The 21,737-nt window shown below is 44.0% G+C and overlaps 1 protein-coding gene across 2 annotated transcripts; it reads left to right on the top strand.

Moving 5' to 3' along the window:
- On the top strand, positions 1 to 16,387 carry LOC120819235 (rho-related GTP-binding protein RhoN). 2 transcript variants are annotated; one of them, XM_078103503.1, is made up of 5 exons: positions 1 to 310; positions 702 to 789; positions 10,923 to 11,032; positions 13,465 to 13,599; positions 15,364 to 16,387. In XM_078103503.1, the coding sequence occupies exons 1-5, from the start codon at positions 203 to 205 to the stop codon at positions 15,619 to 15,621; spliced, it is 699 nt and encodes a 232-aa protein (XP_077959629.1). In that variant the 5' UTR covers positions 1 to 202; the 3' UTR covers positions 15,622 to 16,387. The 2 variants fall into 2 exon arrangements, with proteins under 2 accessions (XP_077959629.1, XP_077959628.1); XM_078103502.1 differs by having other exon boundaries at positions 48 to 328.
- The last annotated feature ends 5,350 nt before the right edge of the window (positions 16,388 to 21,737 follow it).

The raw sequence follows: 21,737 nt of genomic DNA on the forward strand, positions 1-21,737 counted from the left end.
AGAGACGCTCCCTGACAGCAGCCAGGTGCCGGCGTTGTGCCTCACTTGATCCGCGGAGCAGAGGAGCGCAGCATTACGCGCAGCATGTAGCTGAAAGTACATCACACCTGCGCTGCCGAAGTTTTTTGGGGGGATCTGAATTTATTTATTTTTTCTCTTCGGAGGAGACATTTACAACAATTTACCGCTGCTCGGGGTCACCATGGAGAGCAATAAGGGATTACTGCGCTGTAAGATCGTGGTGGTCGGCGATGCGCAGTGTGGCAAGACGGCGCTCCTTCATGTTTTTGCCAAAAACTCGTACCCGGAGGTAAGAGATTGTATGCAGGTAAACACATCAGCAAAGTTGCGTGACAAAGTCTCCATGCAGCCGGACACATGTATAGTTAAACTTCAAAACCTGCTGAGATCCTCTCACGTGGGAACTGACTGATGCATTTATTTATTCTAGTGTGGTTTACGCCTTTCTAACTGATGTCATCTAAATGTGATACTGTCATGCCCATGGGGGGCTTTCCTCTAGGCAGATTGCATCTTTCTCGATTTATGTAGATATTTTCCCTCCAAATAGACTACATAAACAAGCTTGGGAAAGAGGTCAAAGCTCACAATTAGCCTTGTCTATTCAACACATTCTTACAATCATCTGAATTGAATTGAATTGTACACATCACCTCTGTGGGCTTTCTGTCTCTTTTCAGGATTATATTCCCACGGTGTTTGAGAATTACACAGCCAGCTTCGAGATCGACAAACAGAGGATCGAGCTCAACATGTGGGACACTTCAGGTAAGAATGACAAGTATAAAGAAGTTACTTTAACAGGCGATTCTGTGGGCCAGAAACCCCAGCGACCCCTAAGGGGCGTCAGGGTAATCTGTTGGGGTACTGGATGACACTCTAGAGAAAGAAATTCATGTCACAGTAGAGTCATGGTGAGCAAACACAGCGTTTCTTTAAGTCCCCGTCGTCTCCTTTAGAATGTATTTGAGGAGCCGCGCGCCGTTGTTTCAGCTCTGGGAGAGAATAAACAACTTGTGGTTCAACACAGGCCGCCTCGGGTAGCTCTCACAGCATAACAGTTGCTTATAAACCCGTAGGAATTCATTTGTTACATTTATAATTTGACACCAAGGCCAAATCCACGTGGCAGGTCTTTCCAAAGGTAAAACAAGGGCGCTTTTATCTTATTTGGAGTAACAAATGTTGGTAGTTTTTTGTCCTTTCTTAGTGCTGGACGGTCTTAAGGCCATCAGTTCAAAACGACAAAGTTAACATAATATGTGGGGAGGAGCGATGCCGCGATGTGTGTTTCTACCCTACCGCTGAAAGAAAAGTTACATTTTTCAGAATTTATAGCGAGATTGTTTGGGTGGTGAACTTTCTCCCTCTTGCCAGCCTTCAGGCCCTTCCACATTTTGTTTCCACGTCCACACCTACACCCTGAGATCTGGTTCTCACACAACCACAAGAGAGCGGAATTAATTCCCAGCGTTCCATTAACCTCCACCCAGGCAGACGTAGAGAAAGACCAGCCCGACGAGCTGGGGATTAAGAGCTGCTACTGCTGATGATGCTGCCGCGGCCTGTCGGTTTGCAGTGGGCGAGGCCGCTCCACTGTGTTTGAACAACACCCTGTGAAACTGCTGGTTGCTTCTCACACATTCTCTAACACACACACACACACACACACACACACAACAACAATTACACCAAAGGAATGCTTCACTCCACCACACAAAACAATTGCAATCCATTGTTTTGTGTGAATCCTGGGATGTTCGCTGTATTATGTCATAATAGCGGCGGCCTCTTTGCTAGTTAGCGAAGCATAAAGATAAAGGAAACCATGGAGAGAAAAAAAAGTCTTTTCATTAATAGACAGTCTCACCTTTTGAGTCAACGAGCGCGTGTCTGTGTGTCATCATGACCGTCATACTTCTGTGGTCTGTGGACCGATTTTGACGCAATGGTAGCGTCAGAAACCTGCAACACGCAGCCACATCCTTCTGCAGATGTTTAGGTCAAAACAAAGGTGGGGGTGGTCTAGTGGGGAAGGAAGTTGGTTTGATCAAATTGAATGACGGTTTCTAGAATTTATATATATATATATATATATATATATATATATAAATATTTAAATAAAAAACGATATATATGATGCATAACGATGTAAATCATACATGTCTATTATATATATATATAATGAATTGGATTTCCGCCAAACAACAAGTGATCTAGATCATGGCAGTTTGTGACAGGAGCTGGCTTTATTTAGACTCGCAGCGTCTCTGCAAGGTGCTCTGGATTTACAGTCAATTTGGAGATTTACAGTCAATTTGGTTTGCAAATAAGGTTTAATGTGTGTGCTGCTGCAACGGTTGTTGTAGAGTTTGAAACCTGTGTTGTGTTCTTACCTTTGCATTTGCTATTTCTTATGCAATCTCAGTTTTGTTTGATTGGACATAAGTCTGCTGGTGTGCGTGTGTGTGCGTATGTGTGCTTGTTCCCGATGTTGTGTCATAGCTGGTGTGCAGTTTGCATTACAGCGGGTGAACTGAACCAGCGGGAACGAGGCAGAAACATGCGTGTCAGAAGAATCTGCCGCTTTCATCACAAAGTAACGTAACAGTTTAACACATCATCTCGGCAGCAGAGTTGTTCCAATTGAAGGTCAAATTAAATTAAACTGATTTGTTGCGAGTAGCTTCACGAATGCAAACACAGATGATGAAAGAACACAAAGTCATCACAGGTTCGCGATGAAAGGCCAGCGCTCCCGTGAGGACAACCGATTAGAGGAGGAAGAACGGAGGAGATAAGGAGCGTTGTGAGAGGCGAGGTGCCACAACGAGCCTCCCAGCTCATTGTGCAGAAACAAACAGTGGATTTCATTAATCGGGCACTTGTCGTGTGACCGAACACTTGCCCCCCCGTCTCCTTCATCCGTTATCTCGCTGCACCACCCAAGGCCTCTGCACCGTCTTGCCTTTACATCCTTGCACGGCGGCTTCCTGCCTCGTAGGTTAAACTCTATTTCTTTCTCTTTTTTTTGTCTGTCTTTATGCCAAAGCCATTTCTTCCCTCTGTCTACCTGTGTATAAACATGTTACCTACCTACATCTCTCTGCCATCCTCATCACTTTCACTTTCTGTCTTTCATGCTGTCAAGATTGAGAGTCAGGGAAGAATTCGTCAAGATGAGTTCTAAAGGGTTTTCTCGTTTTTTTTATTTAACCAAACTTAATTTAGGAATATTATAACAGCGGGCTTTAACGAGACTGCTTCAGCAGTGCATTCTGTATCAGCAAACTCATTCGCAGGTGGAATTACCACAATTGCCTCATCCCTGAGGGGCGGGGGTCCCGGGGGGTCACAAGCCAGTTGACAGCTCTGAAACGACACTCTGCCCAGGCCTGCTGTTAATATTATGATTTTTTTATTTGCATATGAATTTGCTTTTTGAAAAGTGTGCGTGTCAAAAGAATTTCAGCTTGTAACATATTATTTTAATTTACCCTTTGAAAAAAAATGCCTGCAATATCAGAATGTGGCCAATGGAGTTCCAAAAAAGCAATTGACCACACAACAAAAACAAATTAGCCTCTAAACTTAAAATCTGATCCCGGCCGACCTCATGTGCTGAAGTATAATATAGTTTTCATCACTTGATTCTCCTTTCTATGCACTTTGCATTCCCTTTCTTTAATGTCATCACCTCTTCATAACTCGGGCTGCCGACCCCCCACCAGTCTCTCCTCCTCCCCGTTTCCAACCAGCCGAGGTCAGGACTCGATTAGCTTAGCTTGCAATATCTTTGTCAGTTTCTATCTTTCGTTATGTCTCCCGCTCGCTAAGTCGTTTTCTCATTTCCCCCGAAAATCCCACGCTGCCTCCGTCCTTCGCCCGGCAGTTCAGATGCCACATATGAGTCACTCTAATCTGGGTTTATGGGCCGTGACCAAGCCAGACTCGGAGTAATTCTGCACGCATCTGGTCAATTATCACCACTTTGCCACTGTGGCTCTTAAAAAGGTCATGAATTAGATTAATATACAGACTTCAGTGGTGACCTTTACGTTTCTAATTAATATCCCGAGGTTATGAATATGTCCTATAAGCACAATTCTACAACCCAACGTAATGTTATGTTGTGTATAAAAATTGAGCATTAAAACAGACCTGTGCTGGGTCACACGTCATGACTTATGTATGTGTGGAGTTGTTAAAACATTTGTTGAGGTGTATATTAAATGTGGGGGAAGAGAGCGATCGAGTGAGGTTATTTGTCTCTAATTTTAATGACATATAGTTTGGCGTTGGCGGCAGCCCCGAAGGTACAGACTGATTTATTGAATTTTAACGCCAGTGCAGCTGGTAATGTTCTTCGTTCTAGGAAAATAGTTGTTTTTTTTGGTTGGATTTTAGCTGGTAATATGTTGGAGTTGTGTCTGTTAGTTTATCCCCAAATGACCACCAATAATCTGTCTTGCAGGTTAAACTCTTAATTGAGCTGGTTTTAGCAGCAATAATTCAGTCATAGTCCTGAATAATTTGTTCTAATTATGAAGCTCTAATACACATAACCGGGCTTTCGATTAGGTTTGGTTGTCTCGGCCGGATTAATAAAGAACCAGCGCGTTTTACTGTTGCTTCAAATAAATCCAAGTCTATTTTTTCTCTGTGCCTGTCAGACGACAGAAACCAAGCCTGCCCGCACAAAAAAACACAAGCCTCCAGAACACACAGGTTGCAACCCGCTGACCCTGCGGGGTCACGTCTCACCAACAGTCGGCGGCGAGAGGAACGTCTTGAGGTTTGACCCCTCGAACACCTTGAAGTCAACGAGGGCATGTCAGTTTACAAACACGGATGCTAACACGGATGCTTGCACCCACGGCAAACACGTTTCTGTCACGTGACGTGCAAAACACCGCCGCTGGCACTTCCGAGCCCTCGTAGCGAGCGTCCATCCGTCCATCCCGGGGGTCCATGCCGTCTGTGGAGGATTTCGCCTCCTGAGAAAGCTGAGTTTTAAGTGCTCGGACCGAATGAGCGGCGGTGGTGTTTCACGTTGTGATGCTTTGACCCAGTTAACCTGGTCTGGTTCCCCTTCGGGCTCCTGCGGCCCATTAGAAGATCGAGGGTTCACAGGAAATCAATGGTCTGGTTGCGTCTCCGCGTCTCCGCTCCCGTCCCCGGGGGACAAGCGGTCCGTCTCTCAGCTCCCGGTGAATGTGTAACCGAGGAGGTCTGTCAAAGAGAGACAGCGAGTCTGGATGGACGAGCACACAACACGGCTGAATTTCAGACGTGACTCTGCAGCTTCGACACACCTGGGCTTGTTTTTCAGATCTTCCATCATTTCCACGCTATATTTCCAGAAACATCATCTCATCTAAATTTTTATAAACATGTTAGCTGACATAAAACAGAAAGCTGTTTTAATAGAAGGAGTTGGGCCGTGACAAACAGAGACACAACTAGGAAGGTGCACACAGGAGGGTTAATTACTCTATTTTGTGACTGAATGACTCCCCCCCCCCCCCCCCCCGACCCCCCCAAGAGAATGGATGTCGACTTGACCTTAGTCGTTGCTATAAACTACTTTGAACAACACGCCGCACGCTGCCATTTTGAAATGTAATCGGGCCGTAGAGACAAACACTGCGGATGCTTTTGTTTCAAAAAAACATTATGACTTTGTTGTTACTATTATGTGACTGGAAAAGGCCTTTGTAGGGCACTTTGGTGTTGAGACACCAAAGCACAGAAGGACACTCATCCATCCTCTTAAGACCCCCTTAAGAGGCACCATCAATAATGCAACGCGTAGCTACGACCACTCCATTCAACCGCCAACACCTCGGCCTTTACTGGGAGAATCGGAGGAGACGGATGGTTTGGTGACTACATTTCTACCGCACGATCGAAAACAATGCTACATCATATACCACAGTCCAGTACCTCTACACACGTAATCACAAACTCCAAGTTCTTTACTTTCTTTGCCCATTGGCTGTATGGCCTTTAAAACTCCCAGTCGAACAAAATAAACAAGATGTATTGGATGGGAGCTCCATGTGTTCTCAGGGTTTGAACATAAGGCGGCTCAGACGGCGCATGAAATCACAACAGGAAGCTGGCAGCTTTAATGTGAAGGAGATGCGCACAGATGTCACCCGCCGTCATTAATTTGAAGCAATCCTGCAGGATTTCTGCTGATTTCAGGGGAAAAAAACAGTGTGCCAACTGAATTGGAAACATGCAAGAACATCACGTATATATATTTTTTTCACTGGCATCCAGCCCAGTGGTTTAGTAATAGTCGCAGTCAAGAGAAAAATAAACTTGACATTTGAGTGCTAATTAATCACCGTGTGTTTCTTCGGCGTGCACGAGGCGGTAAAGGAAGAATCATTTTGACAAAAAATGATTTGTGGAAGGGATTATATTCTGTGGATGAACTGCAGTTTTGCTGTTGTTAAATCTTGAAAAAAGACACGGTGAGAAATTCACCTTTTTTATAAACAGACGTGAGAACGTGATTTGAACAAAAATCAAAGTGAACTGCGGCCTGATTGTTCATTCTGATGAAACCTTGTGAAACGTTTAATAGCAATACTTTTTAGATTGAGATGTCAGAAGGAGATGTTCCCACGTAAAACCTGTGAGTCTTAGTACATAAGCACATCGGGGACTAGCGAGTCTATGCTACGCTAGCAGCCGAAGGTACACGGAATGTAAACACGCTGCGCCTTAATTTCAACGTCTTCTGGCTCGATCGACAGGTTTTAAATGGCGGCTCCTTTTTTACATCGTTATTTTTCAGGCTTTATCTTTGATCCTTGTCTTTTTAATTAAAAGTTTCATCAGTGTCCTCAGTTTGACATCCCGCATACATCCTTCAGGGAAAAAATATAGAATACGAAGGATAAGACACCTGTTTAGGGAATATTAAAACAACCGTTGTTTTAATCGGTGTCTTCATCGGGGATTTCAGTGAACCATCAAGAACATTATGACGCCAGCACATTGCACAAAGACTGTTGGCATCTTGATATGCATCGATCAGTCCTCCACACTGCTTTTCAGGCTATTGATTGGTATTCAGAGAGAGGAGATTTCACAGCATTTTGCCGTTATCGACATTGTACAAATCTTTTGACAGGCGGAGTAGCGCTCGTAACTAGTAAAGCGGATGCTCCCTTTGTGTGGAAGGCTGTGGTACTGAGACATCAAGACACTGACTCGCTGAAATAAGATTAACAGTTGGGGAAAATAACATCTTTATTGTAAGGATTTGTTGGAAATACATTTTGTCATCCCATCTGGCGATGGCTTTTTAAAATCACACGACAAAATGAGAGAATAGAAAAAATTATGAAAGGTATTCAATTTCAATGCAATTCGGTGCAGAGAAAAAGCGGCACGGCGTTTGGCTCCGCAGGGTGTCTCAAGGTGTTTATGCAGTGATTATCCACGCTGAGCGAGCGTTGTGTTTCTACTGAGCAGAGTCTATTGCTCTATGACGATAACCACGTCAATGAACCGGTTGATTTCTCTCCTGTTATTTACCAGCAACACTCGTTGTCCCCCACAGTTGCACACAAATATATATTTCCTGTTTGATGGATGGATGTTTGATAATGAGTTTTCTAGGTTGAGACAAAACGGGGAAAAGGAACGTTAAAAAAATCTCCCATCAAGATTCACCATATGTAACAGATAACATGCCTGCTTTCATTCTCAATATTAAGAAACCTGCCCAATGGGGCTCATTAAGGTTTGGGAATGTAATGTATGTATGTAAATGATGTAGGAAATACGATTCTGTTCATCTTTATGTGTCTAAAAAGCCTTATGGACTATTAAGTATATATTAATTAGTACATGACATATTTCTCCTTGGTAGGATGTTTTCTGTTGTATATAATCACATTTACGGGATTCATGTATTTACAGAAAACTATAATAAGAGGAAAATTAGATTGGTAAAAGATTCACAATGTCCAAAACTGAATATATCGTCCATTCACAAAGAGGAACACACACTGTTTACTCTCTTTTTTCTCTGCTGTGATACGTAGACGACCCCTCGGCCCTTTGAGATAGTTAAATACGTGCGGCACTTTGAGTTTTGTCGCTGATCAGAGGCTTTCAGACGGACACAGATGGGCTGAGGATTCTTCCCATGAGGGGCGTCATGCTACAAATCCCTGAGAGGGTCGAAAAAGCTCACAGATCAATACACATTAGCCGCAGCTCGAGTGCTGAACATGGATTAGTTGACATCATGCAACTTTGGGGATTGCCGTCTGTGTGTGTGTGTGTGTGTGTGTAATGAAGAGTCAAGTGAACACTGCCATTGACCAAGATTAAGCTAATAGCCTTTTTTATGAGGAATAGTGTAGCTGCAATGGCCCCTTCCTCACTTCCCGCCCCACTACTTCCTGCTTCCTCGCTCAAATCACACCATCTATGAGCTCACTTACACACTCGTGAAGGTTATCGGCCGCATGCTGCGCTTAGTAGTGTCATACAAGTGTAATAATTTAAATTATTTGTGGCATGAAAATTAGCATCATTATTTATTATCTGCACATGATGACACATGGAGCATTTGTGTTAAAAAGTAGCTCTATATTGGGGGGAAAATGTGATAGATGGCAATATTGGACAGACCAGTTATGATATTTTGTTACAAACTGGCTGGAGTTTCCAATTTACTCATCCAACACATACAGAGTAACATTAATATTCAGAGTTTTCTTTCCAGCCATCTAAAGTATGTCCAATATTTACTTTTTTATCTTTTTATTTGGTGTCTTCCCACTCTGGAACAACAGGTTTATTCCAGCTATTTACTGCTAACAGCTGCACAGCGGCTTCAGAAATGCTGATAAGTGCTGTGAGAGAGAACGAAGACACTTTAGTTGTGTCCGGAACACCCAACGCGGCAGAAGACACTAAACAATTCAGAGTTGAGAGAAACTGAGGAGAGGTAATTATCAGTGGGTTCAGCACTGTGAGCAACTTTCTTCTAAAAACACCAAGTAGATCTCTATCAGATGCAAACATGTCCATTCAATCATCTTCAACCTTCTGCAGGCGCTCGCAGAAAAAAAGCAACTACGCGTGTGAAGCGTATTAAGAAACACGTGGGACGTCTTTACCACCTGCTGCATGTTGTTGAGACCAAAAGCCTTCGACGGCCCAAATGTAAGAAGTCCTTGATTCCATTGTCCGTCGTGTAGAACGTTCTGTTATGTCTGCACCAGCTTTTATAGCAGAGTATATATTTTCACCTTCGTTATTTCTGCTTGGAGACGTGCAGAGGAGTAGAAAGCAGCTGTGTGAAATGGCTTTTTAAAATGACATTAAAGCCTAACAGTTATATGATGTTATTATTGAGCTCCTTCTTACCTTGGGGGATACGTTTGGGAGAAACTTAATTGTCTGTATCTGAGGTTTTTTACTGAAAAAAGAAGGCAGATTTGATCCCTGAAGTACATTTTTCAACTTTTCCGGTCTAGGGAATTTGAGAAATAGCTTGAGTTGTAATTTCACACCCATTTATATTTATTCCTTGTTTCAAAGTAATAAATAATAATGTATAAAAGTATTTCACCCTGCATGGCTGTAGTTTACATAGATCAGTATAAGCACACCAGGGCCTTATCATATTGTGCAGATCAGTATTTGATAAATACAGCTTGTAGAGCTTCAGCTGGGTTGAGACAGTTTCTTTTTTTTTATCATATTCAATCAAAATCAGCTGAAATGGCTGAAACATTTTAACACCTCCGATGCTCACAACTGGCATCTGATGCACGGGTGGAGCTGACGGTGTGAAGCTGAACTACAGCTGTGTGATCACTGATGCCAGTGTGTGTGTGTGTGTGTGTGTGTGTGCGCGAGCTGTGGAGACCTATGGCTGGTTCATGGGCACCGTGAGACACACTTCCACTCATCTGCACTCCATTTACCTTTCATTAATTTAATCACGCACATTTTGGGTGTCGAGACCTGATCTGCAGCGTGTGAAAAGTGAGAGAGTGTGAAATGGTCGTGGCCTTTTAGTTTGACCTTTTTCTACCACAGCAACACAGACGCACAAACACAACGTTCGCCTTTGGGGCGAGATTTTGACAGCGTGACAAAACGCCACAAGTGTCAAAAATGCGACTTAACTTCTGTAGTGTGATGTATTTGCATTTAAAGTGCAATATGCAGAGTGAGAAAACAAGTCTAACTACACAGGATTGGAACGTAAGCAGGTTTGTGCGCTGGCTACTATGTTTTTAAAATTCAAAGCTGGGTTATTTCAAAAATATTTGATGTGTTAACTCTGTTTTTATCTGTGTGTGGTGGGTGAGAAGCAACCGCTCAGAGTCATTCGGGTTCTTTGGGAACTTTTTCTGTCAAACGCACTTTTCTAAAGTCAGGCTGTGCGCGCTGAAAATAATGCATATTGTTGTGAGACAATGAGGGAAACAGAGAGGGAACGGTGTCCCCTCTGGACAGGAATGTGTCCCCTTGCCCACGTTTCACTACTTCAGCCTGGGGCCCCCCCCGGCAAAAAGAAAAAAACATGCCATTCTGAAATACCGGGTGGCGCTTTGTGTGAGGCGTTTATTACATCGCTGTCACGCGTCTGTCTGTCAGCTCATTCAAGTCTGTCAGACAAACAGACCAGGAGCTGTGGACAGGGTCTCCATGAAGAAACACCCACTGTCCCTCATCTGCAGTGTGGCTAAGTTCACGGTAATTACATTTAATCACAGTTATTACCGCCAAAGGAGCCGCTGAAATGACTCATTTTGGGATCAAATTCTTCTGAGAACAAACCAAATGACATATAATCCACCTGCAAACGTCGGTGATGTCTGCGTCTATTTTATTTTTTTTTCCGCCCACAGGTTCCGCCTACTATGACAACGTGCGCCCGTTAGCGTATCCCGACGCCGAGGCCGTGCTCGTCTGCTTTGACATCAGCCGTCCGGAAACGATGAACAGCGTGCTGAAAAAGGTCAGTGTCGCATTAACAGAAGTGTGAGTGTGTCCCGAGGAAGTGGATGCACCTCTTATCCAATGACGAGGGGAAAATGAATCCGAGAGTTTAGGCATTTAATCTGCATGCAACAAAGAGGTTTCCCCCCCCCCCCAAAAAACCCAAAGCCAAACTAGTAGCGTTTAGAATTAGAACTTTGTGTTTTGTGCATTTGACCTGCGGTCAGCACCGTCATTCATCAATGACATCATCAATCCAACAACCCCCCCCCCCCTCTCCCAATCTTTTATGTTAAGACAAATTCTCACTTCAACCCTGATCTCATTGGATGACCCAAGTAGTGCTGGTGAATAAACGGATTTCACAATGCGTGCCCGGGATGCCAAAGTGACATTGACGGGTTGATGGCTCCCTCTACTCAAGGTTAAGACACAAAACAAAGCAACGTATTCTTATTTAACGACTGCTTTGTTTCGTTTCCATTACTTTGGCAACGCAAGCCTCAATCCTCAAATAACTCCCCTGCATTATACAGCACTTTTTCTTCTGCCATTTTTGACAGCGTCCTTCTCACCAATTATTGTGCCCTCCAATTTTCCTCTTGAAAGGACAATATTTTTCTCAGTATTGCCAAGCTGAACCCCCCCGACTCCTTATGCCCTCGCCTTTTCCTCTTTAAATCCTTTGTTCTCTTTATTCCAATCTCTCTTCAAACACTCGTTCCGTTTCGCCCAGTCCAAGATGCTTTCCCACTCACTACCCGGCCGTCACCTTTTTTTAACACTTAAAAAGCTTTCCATCATTCTTTCACCTTTCCTAAAGAAGTACGAGCATCTCCTGCTCTCTATCTATTTTCTGTCTTTTTATTCCGCAGCCTGTTTGGATGAGACCATCTCTGTACATGTGGTGATATCTTCCCAGGCTGCAGCATAAAGCAATGCGCAACTTGTATATATGAAAACCAGAAGCTGTACAAACACCACGAGTGAAACAGCTGAGGATGACGGGCAAACAATCCCAGAGGCTGATGATGAAAGGGTCCATAAATGCAATGTTCTCGCAAGCACCGCTTCGGCGCAGACACAGTGTCTGTCAGTATAATGAGAGGACATAAATAACATTTGTGCTTTACATAAATACACATAGGACTCATGCATGTTTTTTCATGAGGATGCGAACCTATAGGGGGATTCTCCCTTTGTGCAACACAAACCTACCGCAAAAATCTTTGATCTTTGACACTTTCAGTCTACACAAATCTGTAACTTATCTGTATCCTGCAACGTTTGGCCAAGAATACTAAAAGCCAGTCACATGTAAGGCAACTTATCATTGGCCAGATTGAGAGTCCACAGACACGCAGACTGTGGCAGTGTTGCAAACATCAGCATGCTCACGTGCTTAAAATGCACACTTGCTATCATGCTGATGTTCAACAAATACATAACTACCTCGGTTTAGCAGCTTAGTCTGCTAACATTTGCTAGTTAGTCATTAGAACAACAGTATCGAGAATTGGATGATGTGAAAGTTCAGTTTATAATAGGTAAAGATAAAACCAACGAGTGAAAAAAATTAATTTCAGTTTCAATTTTCATGGCAATTAAATTAAATCAGCATTTCAAATGAAGCTACAAATCTCAACGTCATGGAGGCCACAGAGGAAAAGTAAGAGTAACTTCAGGTCATTAGGGTTCATTGTCTGCAGACCTTTACTGGGTGTAGCAGGAATATCAGAATCAGTCTCCTAAATGACAGCTGCCAGCGTTTTTGCAGCAGTTACTTGGAGTGCACATATATTTGAAAACTGAATTGTCAACAAAGCTATTGAAGATATGTCAATTTCCTTCCTTTGGCAAACCAGGCTCAGTTCCGACTGCGTGTAATCCGCTCTTTATCCGAGAAGGCACTCCTACCACTTCTTCAAATTAACACAAACAATGAGCATCTCTTCCCACGGGTCCTTTGTGACTCATCTAAATCGCTGCCATTCACCGGTTGCGCGCTGTTCGGCGGAGCGGCGCACAACTGCACAGCACTCTGCAGCCACTCTGCAGCCCCGCAAGCAGCGGCTCAGGCATCCGGGAGAAAAGCTCCCTTTGTGAGGGACAACAAGTGGAGCGCCGATGGGCAAAGTCTCCGGCTGCTCCGTCGCGCGAGGAGATTGTGACGAAAGTCTGTCTGTGCAGAATTTAAGTTCGCGAACGGAACATTTATGTTGTTTTAAACACCGAAGGTCAGAAGGAAAAGGAATTAAAGTCACACTTTAAGCGTTGAAACAGATCATGATATAAAGACTGTAACTACCACGCATAGCCAACGCATACATTCATTCATCCACATACTGCAGCTTGGGGTGTAATCGCTGGGGTGTAGTTTGGTGACTGGAAATGAGTTTGTTTCTCCACCGTCCTCATTCTGTTTTTGTGTTTCTGTCCGTGGACACGCAGTGGCAAGGGGAGACGCAGGAGTTCTGTCCCGGTGCCAAAGTGGTGCTGGTCGGCTGCAAGTTGGACCTGCGGACGGACCTCAACGTCATGAGAGAGCTTTCCAAACACAGACTCATTCCTTGCACCCACGAACAGGTGAGCCGGGCAGAGAAAACACCTTTTAGCACCAAACGGTTGTTCCTGCAACCACATCCTGATAATGCAAACCTAGTTTTGCACGTGTGAAGGAATGAACGGTATTGATTGAATTCATTTAACATTATAATAATTGGAACATCCATTGAATATGGTTTTAAATGAACAGTCCTTTCTTATTTTCCGCTGTAGTGATTTTAATTTGCCTACAGAAACACTGCTTAAATTGATCCATGTCATCCATTGCTTTGCTCTCCGGTGCCCAAACGTGTAAACAAAGCCTCTGGAAAAAAATGAATTGGGACAATGGCATTTGTTTCACATCATAACTTCCACAAATATGTAAACACTAGGAGAATAAAAGACGGAGGAATGAGCGGCGCTCAACAAACAGCCGGACGTGCGATGCTACGATTGTTTTGTTTTTGCCTTGGAGCGATGAACAGCGGCGCGGCGCGGAATGTCAACAGCCTCTTTCGTGATGTGAATTCCCACTTCCTGGCCGCCTTTTGTCAACATATTAATATTCACTCACACCTCCGACGAAAGGAGTCGGTGAACGCCCCTCGTTCTCAGTAATGGCGTTGAGAAAGAGAAAGGGAAAACCGTGAAACAACTTTCTTTGTTGCCCATTCAATCCGACCGAGGTCATCTCTGTGAGGAGACCTTTACCTCGTTTGGTTGGATGTATGCAGCTTTCCAGTGCAAAAAAAAAATACATGGAATTCTACACTAACTTAATTAATTAATAAATTGGCCCCATTCAAACGGACGTGACCCCCAGCGGAGTGCATTCAATGCCACAGTGGAATCCTTAGTGAATCCTGCTGTAATTGGCTTGTGGGAGTCAAAAGAGAAACCTGAAGTGTTGGAATGTTTCTGTTAATGCAAAAATAATGCAGCCGCGCTGGAAGTAGAGCTCAAGTCTTTAATGTTTTTTTTTTCCGCGGAGGAGAAATATTATTTCCATATCGGACTGCTTGATCTTCCTTCCATACGGAAACACCTCCGAAAACCGATGGGCTGAGCGCCCACGCCGATCACGCGGCGCCGATGTTCCACTGCCAAAGAAGTCGAATAAAGCTGAGCTTTGACACTCGAGTGTAACAGCTGCACCGTGAATATTTCACAGCTGCCAGGAGGATCTTTGCTGCTTTGTGCGTTCCCCCGCACAGCGATCACGCTTCTGAGAGGGTCAGGCTTTCATTGAGGGCCGAGTGTTTACTGTACACGGCGGTCTCGTATCCACAACGGGGAGGATCATCCCAAGCGCACGCAACAAACGGCGAGAAATGGGGACGCGCTCGTAGTTCGGTGAATAGGTTTGATTCAATTACAGAAGGCTTCCAACAGCGCGCCAGAGGATCGACGTGGTTCAAGGGCTTTTAGAATGTGGGAAAGCATCAATTCCACCGCATGACCCCTCACACACACACACACACACACACACACACACGCACACACTTCTGTTTGTCGTACAAGCACTCAGTAGCTCTTAAGGTGACTCAACCTTTTTTTTTTACACTACAAACAAGCACAAACTGGAGCACACGGCTGGATAAATGTTGGAATTTGAACACAAATCTTTAATTTTCCAAATGTGAAACCGTTTTTTTTATACACATATTAATAATTTTGGGTAAGTTTCAATATTATAAGTCGGTGACAAAGCCCAGACTGCCTGAAAAATGCGTCCGAACGTGCGACTTCCCCGTTTACAGACCAATAATCTGTCATTTCTGGGGGGGTGTTTCGTTTTTTTAGGGGACTACTTTGGCGAGGCAGATGGGAGCCGTGGCCTACGCGGAGTGCACCTCAAAGTATTCAGAGAACAGCGTCCGCGACGTTTTCCACGTCACCACCCTGGCGTCCGTGTCCCGCGTCCACCGGCCCCCGCTCAAGCGCTGCGGCTCCCGCCGGGGGCTCAAGCGGGTCTCCCAGCAGCCGGCCCGGACCGCTGAGATTCACGAGCACCCGCCCGCCGCCAGGAAGGACCGGGCCAAAAGCTGCGTGCTGATGTAGCGCCCGGGTTGGAAAGCGGGGCGCCGCTCTGCACGTGGACTTCATTTTATTGGTGAATCCCGGTCAGATATTTGCACTGCGTGAAGGACGACGTGATGAAAACGTGGGAAGAACCGACGTGATCTCGTGCGCGAGTTCTTTGACCGAGTTGTTTGTCCGTCTTAAGCAAAACTCTCCTTGTTATTTTATTTTCTCTTCCGTGTGGCTTTGTTGTTATCGGGGAAGGGAGGTCATTAAGGACGGCGGGAGCTCATTACTCTCTGACGCTTTTACTGTAAGACGTGGACAAAGATTGTGTCGTGGACACAAACAAGACTGGTCAGGAAATTAAAAAAAGAAATATCTGAGATTTTTTTTTAATTAACCGGCAGGAAGAACAGTGCTGGGCTTTGACTTGTGTTGTGTTGTTTCCTGTTTTGAAATGCTGTTCTGTCTTAAATGTTAAATTAAACGAAGCACAATACAATAGACACGACGTGTTCTCAGTTATTATTAAATGCCGGGCAATGATCTGCTGTTCCACTTTGAATAACACACAAAAAGACTGGTGGGCGGAGGGGACACGCGTTTTTTCTTTCTTTTCTTTAACCACAAGTGCTTTTATTATTGAAAGTGAATAATCGCTCACCACATAAGACTGAAGTGTTGTGAAATTAAAATTCTCTCTAATAATCCACACCGGGAAGGAAAGTAAGGGAGATGTTTCAAGAGTGTTGTACACGTGATAATGAAATAAAAAGAAAATGCTGTTGGCATCTTTAATATGGAACTTCTTGGTGTAGCATTTTACCTTATTAAATTCATGCTATTAGTAAACTCCCTACAGCTAAAGTACCACTCAAGCTGTTACAATCCATCCTTTTGGAGACCTTGATTTCTTCAGAAAATCGTGAAAAAACCTGAAAATGTCCCCGTCACACTTCTAATGAACACAGCTGTACTGTGCAATATTTACGAGCCTGGAAGTCTGACCTTTAGCAGCGACTCGTTTCCATTTGTTTCCCACCACTGTGGACGAGGCCCCTGCAGCAACTCGCTGCCTCTGTGAGCAACAGCACAGCGACATTTCACAGCATCGCCGCCGCGCCGCCACGCAGGGAGCACGGGGGAAGGGGGGGGTCGCGCCCTGCGCCCGAGGCCGGACCAGTGTGGGCCGCTGGTCGAGGGGGGGGAGGAGCCCGCAGGCCGGAGTGACCTCAGCCTGAGGCGTTGGTGGGAGAGATGTTTGTTGATGCCGCGGAGAGAGTCGAAATGTCACTTTGCTGTCCTCTCTCTAGGTTTGTGGAAAATGAACTTCGACTGACCCAGAAGGCTTAATACACAAGACCGCAAAGAGAAAAAGACCCTCGGACTCCCACGTGGACGACGCTCGCATGTATTTCCCATTTATTCCCATTGTCAAAGATCTAAAACAACCTGCGTTTTTACATTTAATCTTTAACTGGAAAGGTCACGCTTGGCTGTGAAGTACAGAACACAGCCAAGCGTGTTCAAAGCCAGACGCCCGTACTATGAGTTAAAGAACCAGGCATAAGCCCTTTGTAAACCTGAAGTGTGAAGGAAGGAAATGAGTAAAAGGGTTTAAAGTGAGACTACAATTAAGAAAGCGAGCGGCCTGTAGGTATGCACAATGATTTGTGATTGAGAGGTAATGTTGTTGGTTAAGGGCATCGACCAGGAAGCAAGGACAATGGTTTGGGCTGCATGAGCTACATAAGTTAGAGCCCTGTGTATTCATGGTTACCAGTGGATGAACACCAGTCACTTTGACCTTTCCACCCCCATCACAGTTCACAGTACAGAACTACATAAAAAGCCTGCCTGTATGTTTTGATTCAGCTGAAGTCAGCTTGCAAAGAGATGCCTCAATCGGGATGTAAGGAGGGGAAAATATAATTCCCAAAGTGAGTTGAGTTTCATCAGAGCCGAAAAGTACTTGAAAGGAAAAGTACTGGAAAACATGGCTTTTAAGAAAAAGAATATATAGAGCACAATTAAGTGGTTTATGTATATCAAAGATGGAGACATCAGATAAGTAATGAATACCGAAGAATATTACTTTTAAAGTGATGAGGCTGATACAAAAATGATGTAACAGTCTGTATACGCACCTTGTTTTTTTGTAACTCGTTGATGGAATTTGCAGATTAAACTTTAAAATGAAGGCGCTTGAATTCCTGCTGTAATGCAACCACATCCTCACAGCGCCTTCACACGAAAGTCCAACAACAACTTTCATTGGGATTCCCCTGCGAGACGAGCCAGCCACATGTAAACGATGAGGAGTCACTGTGAGAAGTTCAACAACGGTGATGTAAAATTCATCATGTTTTTTTTTTTTTCTGCAAAGGAAGAAAGTTTATTTCTGCACTTTGGAGCAAGACAGGAATCTATTTCTATCTTGCGTTAATATTATATGCACCATTATCGTGATATAAAGTTTTTGGCGGGGGGGCGTTTTTCATTTTAATTCCACCATAAAGAAGCACTGATCAGTGACCAGCGCGGCACAGCCCTCATGCATCTTTAATGCCTTTCCTGCTTGCACAGTTTAAGTTGCCATAAAACTGCATTTTATGCTCCGAGGGTGTCAGACGGCCCGACAGCACGGCTCTATCCGTTCAGTTTTATTCAAATTCCCACTTTTAACATCGCAAAGGCGAAAAAGGGAATTAGCTGAAATCAGGCTGGCGACGAGCGTCCGCCATCCAATACCGGCGACACAACAGCAACGGCGGGACAATGGTTGCCGTGTCAGTGGCAGAGAGCGAGGCATTAAAAATGCAGGACCCATTTAAACGGTATGTAAAATTGAGCAGATTAAAAATATATGTGTGTCCTGGGTCGCCGGGAGCCGAGGCTTCTCCTTCTTGTTCTCTCTGTGCGGCGGTGGAGGCGGCGAGACGAGTGACAGCATGAATAAAAGACAAAATGCAGCTGTACGCACAGCAGGGGATGGATGTACGTGGATGTTTCTGAAGTGGGAGAAAACAAAGTCTCATACCGAAGAAAAAAAAAAGGGAAATGTAAATATATAAATACGTTGTGTTTCTTATCACAGGGGGACATTTTTGGAGGCACTATGGACTCGTTTGCCTGCTCCCGAGGACTCTGCTGAAGAGACACTTGTTGACAGTGTTTGGTTTGCAGCCAAAACACTGGGAGACAACCAGAAGTGTGAGATCAGCCGGGGAAATCATGAATGAGTGCACTCAGTTTACATAGAGGCTTGACTACAAAAGTGTAATTGTTTTTGCTGTTGAAATAAATACCCACAATTCTCAATTTAATAAAAAATGGGGTCGGTTTCCAGCATGCCGTGCAATGATGACCAACGTCATGGAAAATCACAAACGAGAAATCTTTATTGGTAACAAACAATTATCTCCATTATCAATAAATATGATTATTGCTCCATTGTTAGTGTTACCTAATCCTTTGACCTCCAAAAAGACAATGATGACTCCACCAATCCAAATTCACCATCCCTGAGAAATTACATAAATATTTTACTGACTCAATTTGAATAACCCTGTAAATGACAAAATATATCCGTCATCAAATGCGCCTTAAAAATGCCGAATGACAAAAATGGGACTTTGTCAACCAACCCGCTATTTTCAGTAAGCAGCCAAGAATAAACGAAATCTTGATTTCTTGTCAGCCTGAACGCACAACGCGCACAAAAGCCCCGGGCACACGGCAACACTGTTGCGTCACGGAGAAATAAAAAACAGGGACAATCACTCTGCTCATTCTGAATTTTGCTGGGGGAGGAAATTACTGCCCTCAGGGGTCTGAAGCAAAGGCCAGTGCACTCGTACACGTTTGCACCCACATGCACAGATGTGAAGGTTTGCAAACACCCGTGTTGAAACATTCCAGAAGGTGGACATCTTTGCTCCTTCTGTACCTTTTGTTAGTGAATTTTCTTGGTTACTAAGTGACGGATTGCTTTCAACTTTGCTATAAATATATACCGTTGCGATACCATACGTCCCTTTGACTTTGCGTGTTGTGCAACCTTCAGGTCAAAGTTCAACAACAATCGGACTGTCAACACTTTGGTTTGTTACCGAATACCTGCAAAAGTATAATCAACCCTGCAGATCATCCCCGATCTACTAGCATCACCGGGGTAATGGATCTACAACAGTGGTTAGTCTTCTTCTAATTGTACAGGTCTGGAATAAAGGTATTACATAATAAAGGAATATAATAGTGGGATAAAGAGGTATTGTTCTGTGACCAACTGATGTCTTAGTCATGGTGACTGCCAGACACCGGTTTGGTGTTTTGTCATTGGACAGCTGATTCAGGGTCGACTGTCCACTAACCCATCGTGTCTTTATTAAAGCAACAATACCCTCCGAGGCTAAAACCATTCCGCCGATTGTACGGTTAAAGAAAGGAGACAGTGGCGCGTTGTGAGCCCGGAGTCGGTGCCATGCTGTAACCTCCGGCTCCCATTCAGGGCGCCTGAGAGGAATGTGCCACTGAAAAATCAGCTGACTGTGGAGGAAAGCGGCACCCCGGCACCGCACATCTGGCATTTAAACGTCCCCGGAGCCGACGTGCTGACGTTACCGTTTTGTGTGGCCGCTTTCTCTATTTTAAGCCACCCGGTTTTTGATTTCTGTCCTAGTTTGTGACACAAATTGCAGAGAGGGGTGTCGATTGTTTGGCATGGATTCAACATGCTGTGTGCGATCAGATGAAAACAATCTGTTCTTAAACAAGACGGTCTTATATTCTCTAAATATTCTCTGTTGATCTGTCTGGAGGTCTGACATTTTAATTGTGTACCGTTCTTCAGCACGAGTACCCGACACTAGCAACACTAACAGAAAAAACACGGCTTATAATCACCACTCAGGCCCTCAGCCCAACATCTATAAGGAGTTAATATAGAGGGAAGTCATTCAAGTTGACTCATATCCTTGAGTCATAATTGTTCCAGGCTCATTCTGCGAGAAATGTGTTTTTATGCAATATCTCCACCTGTCAAAAACCTTTTCCACATTGTTTCAGTGGTTATGGTTTTTGCAGATATCAATTCCAAACATTACATCTGTGAGTTCTAGATGTAGAAATGCGTTTTTCCACATGCAAAGATACGTGTTCTACATATTGTAAGTGATCTTGTTTGTCGAGAACGAAAGTTCTGAATGAACAGTGACATTTAGAGCATTTGGTAAGGGAAACCACATCTACACACATGTGGGAACACACAGAACTTAAATACCAGTCCAGCTTGAGACTGAATTCTCACCCCCCGGATATTGAACCTCCAATAAAATATAAATATATAAAAATATAAAAGATTTTGTCAGTGAAATCAAAGAACGCAATAGGAATGAGGTGACAGTTGGCCCACCGCCCACCGCTCGATATAGTTGAATGAACAGTTCCAAGATGATGCGGACACATTTGTTTTTGTCACATTTTATTGACCAAATGACTAATCATAAAATAATCAGCGTTAATGAAAATACTCTGGGCTGGTTGCCCTTCAGAACCACCTATTTCATCCAGAAATAAGGATTTTTAACGTGTTCTAACAAAGTCAAATGATGTCGACTACACCTTTTGTCACCGACCTTGCAGGCAAGAAGGACCGCGCACAACGAGCAGGAGAGCGCGCTTTATTGTGCGCTCGCACACGGCTCACTGCTGCAGGTCTCCCCCCTCTAAACTCTCCCCTCAACAATGGCTGTTCAATAATTAAAGAAAAAAACGTGCGCAGGATTTGTTGCTGGGTTCAAGCCATGTTCAGGAAGAATGCAGAAAGCTGGAACACTCCGCTGAGCCATCAGCGGAAACACAAAAGAACCGGGAGGACAAGTACTAAATACTGCGAACGATTCTTTCTGTAACCCAAAGGACGTCCACGTAGTGGAAGGGTGCTGTACTCTGAGTTTAGCATTTCAATGCCATTCATTTTTGACTGTATAAGGTAAAATATCTGAAAGACTGTGGTCCCCATAACAGAATATTGGTCAATTAACAATAGAGCTGTTTAGATTTGCATCATTGGCCACGTTACGTTTTAGTAATATGTTGTTATTTATATCTTCTGTGTGATAAATCATAGAACAAGAACAAAAAGACTGCAA

This window comes from Gasterosteus aculeatus, chromosome 5 (assembly GCF_964276395.1).
Source record: "Gasterosteus aculeatus chromosome 5, fGasAcu3.hap1.1, whole genome shotgun sequence".
Taxonomy (NCBI): Eukaryota; Metazoa; Chordata; class Actinopteri; order Perciformes; family Gasterosteidae; genus Gasterosteus; species Gasterosteus aculeatus.

Coding starts and splice junctions, on each gene's coding strand:
- LOC120819235 (XM_078103502.1), top strand. CDS start 203: ATGGAGAGCAATAAGGGATTACTGCGCTGTAAGATCGTGGTGGTCGGC. Junction 11,033..13,464: donor TGAACAGCGTGCTGAAAAAG/GTCAGTGTCGCA, acceptor GTGGACACGCAG/TGGCAAGGGGAGACGCAGGA. Junction 13,600..15,363: donor TTCCTTGCACCCACGAACAG/GTGAGCCGGGCA, acceptor TCGTTTTTTTAG/GGGACTACTTTGGCGAGGCA.